General features: G+C 46.3%; 1 protein-coding gene across 5 annotated transcripts in view; it reads right to left on the bottom strand.

Annotated features, from left to right (window-relative positions):
* Window positions 1-12,581, bottom strand: part of RAPGEF1 (Rap guanine nucleotide exchange factor 1) — a 118,841-nt gene that overhangs the window by 27,142 nt on the left and 79,118 nt on the right. For 3 of the 5 annotated variants that reach the window (XM_090021851.1, XM_090021852.1, XM_090021853.1), the window contains exon 10: window positions 7,979-8,181. In XM_090021851.1, the coding sequence (XP_089877977.1) occupies window positions 7,979-8,181 (203 nt within the window). Of the gene's footprint in view, window positions 1-4,989; window positions 5,149-7,978; window positions 8,182-12,581 lie in introns of all 5 variants that reach the window. The other 2 variants (XM_090021848.1, XM_090021849.1) reach the window with 1 other exon arrangement.

The following is a 12,581-nucleotide window of genomic DNA, read 5'->3' as shown; positions in this document are numbered from 1 at the left end:
CTGCTATGGGTAATGGAAATAAACTTAGCTGCAGAAGAAAACAACATAGAAACAATGCTTGGAGCACAACAACTAATTACACAGATTTAAATCTTTTGAATGGGTCTGGTCTGGTTTATAATCAAACAAAATCCTGTGATCTCATGCTTGCCCCCAGCAGGGAGCGGTTTTCATGACTGAAATGTCACACATTTTACACAACTTGCAGCTCTGCTCTGGACTGAAGTTGCAAGGGGGGCTGTGGATCAGGAGAGAGCTGCACAGCCAGAACGTACAAAGCACCAGCTCTGCCGCTGAACGAGGCTGCCTGCCCTTCCTTTTCCTGAGCGCGCACAAACACAAAAGAGAAGAGGAAAACCGGTTGCCGCAAACTTTCCATGCACTTGCTCAATTCACCCCAGAGCTGTGACAACAAGGAATAACTGAAATACTGAATGGGAGCGTTTCCATAGGGAAACTCTTTCCACCTTTTTTAACAATCAAGCAGCCAATTCAGTTTCTGGAAAGATGCTTGTCATCTTTTTCACTTAAAGAAAAAAAAAAAGTTACAGTGCACCATTTTTCCATAGTGAAGGAAGCTGCCAGATTTCCAGATGTCTGTACATGCCTGCTTTAAATGACTGCATTTGCAACCAGATATTTGTGCAGGGAATAGATACCTACCAGTAACTGGATGCGTTTCAAGTCTTCCTACTTTGCTCAAATGGAAAACACACTGACAGAAAGGGACATACCTTGTCTCTATTGATTTTTTTTTATATGTTCACCATGACTACATCTACACATAATTCTCCTGTAGCCCAGTTACCAGGTTCAAAGCCTGACATTAGTGTTCCTAGTTCATCCCCTTCCAGAGGCAAATGAACAAAGAGATGATGAAACCAGAATAATATCTACCTCCACAGTAAAAGTGGAAGAGGATGAACAACAAGAGAAAGGAAGACTTCTGCTAACAGTTACCAAGAAGGAACATATCCATACAGAGTATACTTGCTTCTCTACCACTGAACAGAAAACAGCACCACAATACAGAAGTGGGGTTCCCTAAAATGACACATGCCACACACTCCACTTGAAACTATTCCCATGAGTACGAGATTTGCAAACATGACTCCAAAAGATGGGGAACTGTCCAACTGCCCTTGACAGTCTCATCCCATACTGCATATGGGGGTCTCTGCCTTGGGAGATCAGGCTTGGAACAGAATTGGTGGAAAACAGACGCAACTTGCCAAATCTACGAGGTCTGAACTGGCTGCTCAAAACCTGCTTCTGTACAGTAAACCCCATCACCTCTGACGCAACTTCCTGCCAAGCGGGGGGAAAGCATTATTAATGGGTGGACAGGGGCAGGGTTAACCCAGGGATGGAAAAAATCAGGCCTCCAGAAAACCATCATATTCTGGCATACTTTACAAACCAGAGTGAAAAAGGTGAAATATCCTCAAATTCCCTAAGATACTAAAAAAATGTCAGCAAAAACCAAAGGGATGTCTAACCCATCCTTCACCACTGCTTCCAAATAGAAATAGAGCTGTACCTTATCTCCAGGCTTCAGCCACCATTGTCTTCACCCTTCTAAGGACTTAGTCTAGACACTGAGTCATTCATGGGCTCTTACGCTTTTTGCCTAATCTGCTACTCAGGAATCTCACTTCTTATACTTAGTCTCCACTCTTTTTCAGCACACTTGTAGTATTGTGTTGTAGGCAAGCAGACTTTTGCATTACATAGCAATTCCTGGGAAAAACAAAAGCAGAACCTATAACTCCATGATGTTACCAGGCCTCCACTTGCATGCCTGGGACACTGGTCTGTCCAAGATGGAATAAAAATTAGAGGTACACCGATACGTTGGTCCATATCACACTGGCACCAATAAAAAGAAAATTGACATTATCAGCAATTGGCTTTGTTTTGGCTGATGTGGCTGATAATGTTGCTGAAAAATGCCACATACACATGCGCAGCTGCAGCATGCACACGGCCAGCCCGGCAGCTTTGAGAGCAGCATCCGGCTGGTAAGTTTGTTGTGGGGGAGGGAAGGGGTGAGGGGGTGCAGATCGAGGCCCATCACGGTGAGGGAGGGAGTGGGGCTGGAGCAGGGGCAGCTGCTGCCCAGATGGCGCAGAGTAGGGCACAGGACAGAGCCATGAGCAGCTCGCCTGGGGGATACGGAGGGTGTGCATCTCCCACCACTGTGCACACCCCCAGGGGAGGCATGAGGGGCATATGCCTCCAGATCTGTGTGCAGGGCGAGGCTGGGCTGCTGCTGTGGGCTGGGACTGCGCGCAGTGCCGGGCTCTTCCTGGCTGGGGGGGGCTCGGCCATGGCTGCACTCAGACCAGGCAGGAGTGGCTATGGGGTGGACTGCATACCAGCAATTGGATTGGTATCAGCCAATATGGCTCGTTAATAATTGACCATCGGTATCGGCTCAAAAAATCTTTATCGGTGCACTCCTAATAAAAATGCAAATCCTATTTTCCAGACTTTCTGAAAAGAAGAGCCCATTGCAAAAAATATCCCCTGCCTCCAATCCCTCCCAGGAGATTGGAATAGGGAGAATCAGACCAAGAGAGTAGTAACACCAGAAATTCAAGTCATGCAGACTGAAAAGCAGCCCTCTTCAGAAGTTGATAGAGAGCCAGGGTCCGAGTCAAGAATGGCTGGTTCAAGAGCAAATCCCTCATCTGGAGCTCCAAGAAGCATGAACTATAGATGTAGCTGACTTCATACTCCATGGGTAATAGATGGCTTGCTCGCCCATCTTTGTTGTCTGCACCAAAGCCTTACAAACTGGTACAGGGATGAACATTACCTTTTGGACTCCATCCTACTGCCTTTCCTACCCACATTCACATGAAGAGAGAAACTGCTAAGCAAGGCAACTTTCAAGGCTAATGTGAGCACAGAGTCTCTGCAATGAATTGCTCACATGCTCCTAATGGATAGCCATTTCATTTTTTTATTATTATTATTGCATTTGACTTCCCAGTATTGATTGAAGGACGCTTTGCTTCATGTATAGAATGGATAAAGATTAATGTTTCATTTTAAGAGACAGGATAATCAGCATTGATCATTTCGTCCTAAGCAGGCCTATTCCTTTGGTGGCTTCTGTGTGAAAGGTTAGCTGTCCCAAGCATCAAATCCCTCCAGGATTTGGTGGGCAGCCAAGGCTTAATCCTTTAACAGGTTTATTGTTCTTCCAAGCATTTATCTAAGTGGACTTGTGGCTACAAAGAGAAGGGACAAAGACAGCAACACAGCATTTGAGAGCAGAACGTGGAAATTCACTTAAATCCAGTATTACTGCAGTTCACAGATTTCTACAAGCAGTAATGCATAGTAACCTCCTCACAGGCAACAGAGGTTTTTCTCTCTCTCTAGCTAATGTCCAGAAATATATCAATAGAAAAGTTCTAGCCCATCCTAATCCCCAAATGAAGGGTATTAACCTGGTTATGTATGATTTATTTCTCTGCAGTTGTTCTGTACCTTATATTATGGCAGTGGTTCTCAACCTTGCAAGATTCAAGGCACCCCTTGATAGACTCAAGGCACCCTTGGGAAAAATACCAGTTCTTAATTCTCACTTATTTCTTGACTACAGAAAAATAATACAGCAATTTGTCTGTTGGAAACAACTCAGAAAGGCCACAATGGGCCAGAAAGTTATTGATACTGCAGACTCCTATTTGAAATCTCTAAGCTTATCTTGTGAATCCTGGACAGGGGTTTGCACACCTACCTATACAACACCCTGAGGCATCCTTAAAAGGATCTCACAGCACCGTGGTTGAGAAGCACTGCATTAGGGGCAGGAAGAAGGGGCTAGACCACTCCTGATAGGTAGGTGGGGCAGCTGTGAAACATGTAGGGCCACTGACATCCTGTGCATCAGAAACAACGAGACCCAGACAATGGGAAAACCATATTTTTGCCTGAAAATGATGGAGCTTTTACAGTCACAGACAATAACAAATTACTATAATTCAGAGTCATTAGGGAGAGAAAGGGCTATTTTTTTCCTGCTTGTTTACTTTGTACATTTGATGGCGCATTGAGTACAGCCGGTTCTACTAGTTTCCCAAGCTCTGTCCAAGTATTTTTCTGTTGCTGGAAAGAAAAAACCCAGAAAAACAGGGCAATAGGAAGCACACAAACAAACAGTGCATTCTTAAAAGAAGTCCAAAACACAATTAAAAAAAGAAAACTGACAATTTAAAATGAAATCATGCTTGCAGCATCCATTTAAGATCAACTAAGATGCTTTCTAGAGTAAAAGAAACTTTGGTTATAATAAATCATTAAACATCCCCAAGTGTAGCTTATCACTACAAACAGTTTCATTTGAAAAGTAAACTGAAATGCTTTTTAACCTGCTGAGATCTGGATTTATAGCTGTGCTCTGATAGCAAACTATAAGCGATGCTGGAGCTAAAATGCAAAGCTGCACCTCAAACATTTGCCACTGGCTCTCTGTGTATAACTTCAGCTGCAGAAGCTGTTCCATGCGCTTGAATGGATCCCTGCACTGAAGGAAAGGACAGTCCCTCATTATCTCTCCAAAGCTAGATACACAAAGCAGTATTTAACTGACTAGTCCTTGTCACTGCCATTACGAGTGAGAGTACTTCACAGAACCAGTGCCTTGGGGCAATGCAGATGAAGGAGTTTGCCTTTGGTATACAGGCCTGGTTTCCTGCTTTCTTCCCTTGCCCCTATCATAAATACACACAAGATACCCATAAAGACTAGCTTCCCCATCCCAGAGCATGTCGCAAGGTCCAAACCAGCCTCCGCCTACCCAACCTCTCCCTGTCCCAATTGTCCTTATTACTAGCAAAAGCTTTTACAAGCAGTCATGAACTTTTGAATTTACCTGGAATTGGGAGACTGGGCATAGAACACGTGCAAGAGCATTTCACTAACACAACACACGCACGCACACACACGTGTAAAGACGTGCAGTTAGTGACTCACCGAATGCACAGGAAAGGAGCTGTGCCGGTTGAGAAAGGAGTTAGAGACTGACATACTGAGGCCCTGAGTGGCACTGATGTCCTCGGGCAGGAAGGGCACTTTAGTTTGCTGGACACAGTAGGAGACAGAAGGGAAAGAAGAGGCAGCATAGGAGGCCTGCTGAGTAGGAGAAAGAGAAAGCCAAAGAAAAAAGAAACAGAGAAAGAAAGCACAGAACAGACTATGAATATGGGATAAGAAATGCTAGTTGCAAAACAATGCATTTCAAGTTGCTTCTAAACAAGTAGCTACTCATATAACTCCGATGCCTCGCTGGAGTCGGTCCCATGGACATGTGGTTCTTAGCTCAGAGAGGCAGTGCAGAGACATTATTAAACCACCCCTGTTGATCACATCCCTCAGGAACAATTTTCCCCTCTTGGCTTGTTACTGTTCCGCTGTTTGGTGCCCAGGTGAGCTCTCCTTAGTGCTACTCTTCATAAAGCACAGGGCAGAGCTGCTCAAAGAAGCAAGCACAAAACACGAGCTGCTGCCAAGCGGTAAAACCAGCCCTTGCTTCCAGACATTTGGCGGACTACTTTGGTGGGCTGGTTTCTTGGCCAACCAGCAGACTGGGAACTTGGATCTCTCCAGACTGAGCGATGACACACTTCCCCTGTGAACAGGCCTAACCCTGAGTGTTTTAATCTTTAATACCCTCCCTCCTCAAAAGCAAAACTGTGCTCCGTCTGCATAAGAGGGAAATACCATACTTCATCTATCAAAAGGCATCCCACTGAATGGTCTAGTGCACTCCATATATTGGAGGGCTAGCCATTAGAGATCCTCTCCAACAGCCTGGTTTGCTTGGCAAGTCTCAATTCAGATTCAGGGATTTTGGGTACCAATGGGTCTATGGTCAGATCTGAAGCTCACAAGGCAGCAATTTTTCTTAAAAATTTATGCAGAGGAAGAGTTCATCAAGCAGAACTAGCCTCCAGCTGGAAAAGTTCCTTGTGTCTATGTGATTTGTTTTTGCCAAACCTCAGGGCAGCCAGTGCAGGAGAACAATACACTGTGATAGCTTTTGCAGTCATTGTTGAATGAACTATTGTCTCGTTGCAGAGTTCAGTGACACCATTTCCCAGATGCCTGGGAGATGAAGGAACATAAGGAAAGGCAACCCGGTCAGGAAACCTCTGCCTCCAAGGAACTGCAGGCAACACCTTGATGGTATCATCTTGCAAGGAGAAAACGCCCAGCAGGCAGAGCTATGACCTCTTGGTCAGTCAGACAATTACTAAAAGGCAGCAAAGGTGGGGGAGCGCAGAAAGGAAATGCTTTGTTTCAACTAACTTGGATTTGGGAAAGCGGCAGACTTTTTTTCCAGAACAATAGTGTCTACCTTATTGAAGGTCTCATCAGGATTTTATTGGGATTTTATTGTTTTATACACCCCCTTTACAATGTGCCACCCAAATGCAGCCACTTCCAGGGTAGGAGGCAGGTGATGGGATAAGTAAATGTGCCACCAGGTCATATATACTGGAGCACCACCTAGCTCTTCAGGAAGGTGTCTCATTGAATTTGTAGTGCCCTTGAAAAGCAGATGGGACGCTGGGATTTACCAGTGTCTCATTCAAGGGACACTGGCACAGCACCACTGCGTGGGACTTGATTTATTTTCCTTGGAAGGATGGGCTGACCCTGGTAAGTGCTGAACCTGTGCTTCCAAGAAATCCAAATGCTTTGAAACTGAAGCTCCAAAGCTCTCCATTCAATTAAAAAAAATACAGCTGGAAAGTCAAAAATCAGCACAGAACTGTAACAGGGACAGACATGAACAATTCTGTCACCCAACCTGGGAGGCAAGTGTAACATTTCAAAGGACATAAAATAAGCCTGTCTGGTAGCAACAAGACGGCTCACTCCCCCAGCCCCTCCAGACCTGTGGCTAACAGCACAGCAGCATGAGTTAGCTGGGTGTTTTCGTTCGAATGAGTTTGCTTACTGAAATGAAATACAATCCCTGAAGCAAGAGGATTTTAAAAAAAAGGCTAAGGAAAAGAAAAGAAATAGGATGAAATCCTGGCTCACTGAAGTCAGAAGCAAAACGCCCACTGACAGACTTCAGTGGAGCCAGGATTTCATTCAGAGGGTAGAAACCGGCAGTCAAGACCTCATCATGCTTGGGGCCCTCTGAACCATGCTCCAAATGCCTGTGGATTTGAACGGGCACAATGCATGTGGTGGAATCTTATTTCCAGAAGGGCAATGGGGATTCTTGTTCCAATGCAGTGAAAACCTCAAGCTGTCACAAACCAGATTCAACCACTTAAATAAAAAGCCTGGTACTAAAGTAAATCAAGACAGCAGGGCTGGCATTGGAATGGCTGTCCTGCTCCTGGTGGACCTGGAACAGACAGAGACAGCTCACTGTGAGCAAGCTAATGGGGTTTAACAGGGAAAGCGACATGCATTTATGACAGTTTCCGGCTGCACTAGAGCTGCCTTTGCTACAACCGAAAGCTTACAAGTGGCAACTAAGTTTGAACAGTTACTACTAGCCAGTTCCCTAAGCAGTGTCTGAGAATGGCTTTAGGAACTGGGTTACAAAGCAATGCTGTAAACTATATAGTGGTGTGTAGCCTATGGCGTGGTTTAGTCATCCTATCTCTTAGGATACACTAGCCCAGACTGCCAGAGGGACAGAAGCAGTAAGAGTGTCACTAGCACAGCTTCTACCATGGTGTTTGCAAGACCTGGAAATCTCATTTTCAGAGCATTTTTGGTTTTCTCAGAGCCTGCAGGGAAATGCTTGGAATCCGTGTGCTGCAGAACGGTGATTAAGCTGGGTCATGCAAAGTGTCAGAAAGCATGTCGACTAGATTGAAGGGAGTGTTATGTGGGTAAATTAACACACAGAGATATGCCACAATGGACAGGCCGAGTTTTCCCCAGATCTGTTTCTAGGAGTCTAACAGACCTCGGTACTTAGGGTGTCACTCACCAGCTGTCGCTGTTTAGGTGGGAGAGCAGGGGGAGGTGCCAGATCTTGGGCTGAGTCTATGCTGATGAACGAGTCGTTGAAGCCATAGACTTCCATGAGGTGCTTGTTTTTCTGCTGGTAGATGTGTTCGTTCTGGGGCGTTTGGTAGAACATGGATGGCTGCGGCTCCGAGTAGTCTTCCACAAACTGCATGTAGGCCATCACTGTAACACAAAGGAGCGGCACCACATTAGTGATAACCAGCCCATTACAGCCTTTCCAGAAACAAGTGGACAAAATACCCATGCACAAAAACCAAAATCAAGGAGCAGACGCACTGGACTCCTTTATTCATACTTAGCTTAGGGAGCAGAGAGCTGGGTACACCCTTGCAACCTGTCTTTGTTCACAAGTAACACAGAAATCTCCCACTCACCTTGGAGGAAAGACGCTGCGATCATCACCCTCAAGTGGGGTCATCAGTTCCCACTTGATTGGCTTTCACAGGACAGCCGACTATATAGACTGTCCAAACAGTCCCCTTCCTTAAAGCAGGCTGAAACCCAGGGTTGAGGTCACATATGAACAACCACATACCTGAGGGTTTCCTTGGAAAGAAACAAAGACTGACTCTGCACTACCACATAATGTTGCAAAACTTGGAGTACGCCTACACTGAAAGCTCCTTTGAGAGCACAGACCCTTTCCCCACATCTGCCAGTTCCCCCACTTCTCCCGAGCTAAAGCATGCCTCTAGCAGCTGGCACACAGCAGATACTACCACATCCTCCTACCAGCTGTCCTGGTTCCTGCTGCAGACAGTGCTTTCCCAAAACACACTGTAATTTATTAGCAGAGCTGCCAGCAGCACATGGATGTGGACATGTTTTGGCACCTTGGCAGTGGTACGTGGCATCTGCCACCAGAACTTCCACTACCAAACTGGGTATGTATAGGCAAGGTCAAAGGAACTCCAGGTGGACTGACCCTGGGAGTAGGCTGCTTGACAGATAACCGGCATTAACTTTTGCCAAATCTTTTGGTAGTGGCTAGAACAAGGGTGCTCAATCCCTGGGGGCCAGATCTAGCCCATGGAGCTTGTGTTATCTGGGCTGCTGGGGTCCCCCAAATCTGAAAATGTGGTGGTGGGGAGTGGTGGCAGTGTTAAATGCTGCTCTCCCACTGCCAAATTTCAAGATCCATGGAGAGAGCACTGTGGGCTGGAGACAGTATAGCCCTGCACACTAGCAGGAGCGCCCAGGGCTGGAGAAGAGCAGGGCCCAATACAGGAACACAGGGCCGGGCCAAGGTAGCGCAGGACCTGATCATCATGGCACGAAGGCTGAACAAGGCAGCACAGGGTCTGATGTGGATGGAGCCTACCCCTGTGCACTGACTCCACAAGTGATCCAGCCTCCAACACTCACCTGGTTAAGCACCACTAGGATAGACTGATTTCTAGAAAAAGCAGCAGACCTTCTCCCACACTGTTAGAGATTCGGCACTGGATGCAGGAGAGGGGAGCCAAACTTCTTGACAAGGGGAAAAGAGGCTCTAGGTCAGGGGTGGACAAAATGAGGCCCGGATGCAGCCTGCCAGGCCATTCTATCTGGCCCGCAGGGCCCATAACAAATTTAGAAAATTAATATTAATTTGCTCTGGGCTGCCTGTCATGCAGCCCTTGATGGCTTGCCGAAACTCAGTAAGCGGCCCTCTGCCCATAACAATTGCCTGCCCCTGTTCTAGGTTATGCTGCATGGACCTCCCACAACCCATTTTTGTTTTGGGACTGGCAGGCATCATGCAAAATACCCTGCGTATTTATCAACTCAACTGAAATTCTGTCCCCTTTCTTCTCTGAAGTTACCTCCAAAATGTAGGATGCTGAGGCACAAAGTTCACCTACGGAATTTAGTGAAAAGAAACATTTTCATGATTTTTTTAATTCAGTGAACATATATTGTTCGGACTTCAAGACGGAGGGCAATCAGACTACAAACAAGGCAGTTTGTGCTCTTTTTACTGAAGGAAGTGCAAATATTTAAAAAATAGCGCAAACAGTGAGAAGTAAATTAGACCTTTTTTAAAAAAAAAAAGCACCTTCACTTTAAATAAGCAGGAAGGAACACTTGGGTTTTGTACTTTTTTTAAAGCTGGAAGCATCCATAATCACAGTCCCTCTCATCCTGCCACCTTAAACATTATAATTTCCCTCTCTGTGATCTTCCCAAGCCACAGCTGCCCAGTGTCCTGTGCCCAGTGTCACACACACATAGTGTGTCACTTCCCTGATCTCATCCAGACAAAGAAATGTGACCACAGCACACCCTCCTTCAGCCTCTCAAGTCCGCATTTCTGAACTGATTCAGTGGGAAAACACCCCAGCCTCTCTCACGGGATCCGTCTCTTCCAAGTCACCTGGCATGACTGCCTGGGCCCTCTTTGTGCTGCAGCTGGCACTAGTGGAAAAGCCTTCTCCCATCAGGACCTATCCCATCTGGAATGGCCTCCCTGGCATCTCCCCACTTGACTGAACCATCTCAAATTTCAGCTCTATCAGTCTTTTTCTCCTCTTCTCTAAATGTGCTCATTCCTCTAATTCCACAACTGAATCCAAATCTGCAGCATGTTTGGGAGGCATTCTATATGGAAAATATTACAGGAGGCGGCCATAATCCTACCTGGAGACTCCTGGAGGGGTGGACCTCTGCAACGATGTGATGTCCCATAGAAATCAACAGGGTTCTGCCTAGACACGGGAGCCTGCTTGTGCAGTTCTCATACAGAATTAGGACTTTAAGTTGTATTTTCTTGAGCAACGCATCTAACTTCAGCATTTTTCTCTCTTAAGCACTTTAAAAGGGGCTGACTGGCACATCTGCAAAGGCACCTTGTCATTCCCCAGTTGTTCTGCTCATCATTAATGACAAAGGGTTTTCTTTTGGCTCATGCAAGTTTTTGTATCTAATCATGAAGCAGCAATTAGTCAGCTTGCACGGGCATCTTAAGTCTTATAGCTGCAATAAATGGATGCCTGCCAGCGAAACGGCAGGCGTTGATCACAATGCAGCAATGCATACATTTTGCAAAATCAATGCAGGGGCCAGTTCCCAGCTTACAAGGTCAGTCACCGAGTGAAGTGCTCGGCTCCGCTCCAGCCACCAGGTTACCTGCTGGCCATCCAATTCCACACAGGATGCAGCAGTACATACATGTCAGCAGGAAGAAGCCTGTCTGCACCTGTCAACTGCACCTTTCTTGAGACTTTCTCAGATATTTTTTAAACTTCTTTTACAAAAGGAGCCTTGCAGAGCTGCCCCAAAGAATTATTAGATAGGCCCCTGCAGCCAAAACACAGGAAAATGCTGCACACAGACCTCACCCTTGACCGGTAACACCTGCTATTCCCATCTTATGATCCTGCTCAGCTCTGCCAATACACATCATGCTCCTGTCTTGCAGCAACCTGCCAGCTCCTATAGAGATCTGGCAATCCTTCTGAATCCTGACTTGTAGTAATCCCTGCTATTCAGTCCCTGGGGTCCACACAGTGATGGCAGCTTTTCAGTCCTCACCTTCAGTGCTCTTCCTGGGCTCCTTCTTCAGCTCTGGGGCTGTGCTGCATGACTGGAGTGGATAATTTTCAGGACTCTTTGGATAACGAATGCAGCAGATTGGACCTGACAGCCCCAAAAGGCTCCTTCTACTGTTACACTCCTCAATACCCTTTGATGCATCAGGAAGAAACATGCCAATATGTGCATACATGTGGGGGGTCTTTTTGCTGGGTGTGGACAAATGACCCCAAAGGGTAGGACTGAGACTTAATTTATTCCCCTGCTGATGTCACTTGAATTTGAACCAAATCCTCTCCTGGTGAAAAACAAGGGCCTTGATACAATCATGTCAGAAGAGGATGGAGCTGGACTGTTCTCAGCAACGGCAGATGACAACAAGGAGCAATGAGCTCAACTTGCAGTAAGGGAAGTTTAGGTTAAATATTAGGAAGCATTTTCTCACTAGGAGGGTAGTAAAATAGTGAAACAAGTTACCCAGAGAGGTTGTGGACTCTCCATCCTTGGAGATTTTCCAAACCCGGCTAGACGAAGCTTTAGCTGGGATGATCTGGTTGGGGATGATGGTGCTCTGAGCAGGGGGTTGGACTAGATGTGACCTCCTGAGGTCCCTTCCAACCCTAATTTCTTAATTTTCTATGGGCCACGTTTCTCTTATTTTAAATCAAACCCAGGCAAAGGACTCCTGAGGTACAAGAACAAATGGTTTTCAAATAGTTCTGGGAAACTATAGGCCGGTTAGTCTTACCTCGATCCTAGGCAAGCTGTTCGAGAAAATTATGCTGGCACACATCCAGGAGGGGCCAGCAGGGGACTGCATGCTTAGGGGCAACCAACATGGGTTCATCAGTGGCAGGTCCGGTCAGACCAATCTGGTGGCCTTTTACGACCAGATCACCAAATAATTAGATGCAGGGGTACAAGTGGACATAGTCTTCCTGGACTTCCGGAAGGCTTTTGACACTCTCTCACCCCGTTCTCATTAAGAAACTGGGGGGCTGTGGTGTCGACACCCACACAGTCAAATGTGTCGCCAACTGGCTGGAGGG

The sequence above is a fragment of the Crocodylus siamensis genome, chromosome 11 (assembly GCF_052110815.1).
Source record: "Crocodylus siamensis isolate JL-2025a chromosome 11, ASM5211081v1, whole genome shotgun sequence".
Taxonomy (NCBI): domain Eukaryota; kingdom Metazoa; phylum Chordata; order Crocodylia; family Crocodylidae; genus Crocodylus; species Crocodylus siamensis.
This window is presented reverse-complemented; position numbering and strand designations above follow the sequence as displayed.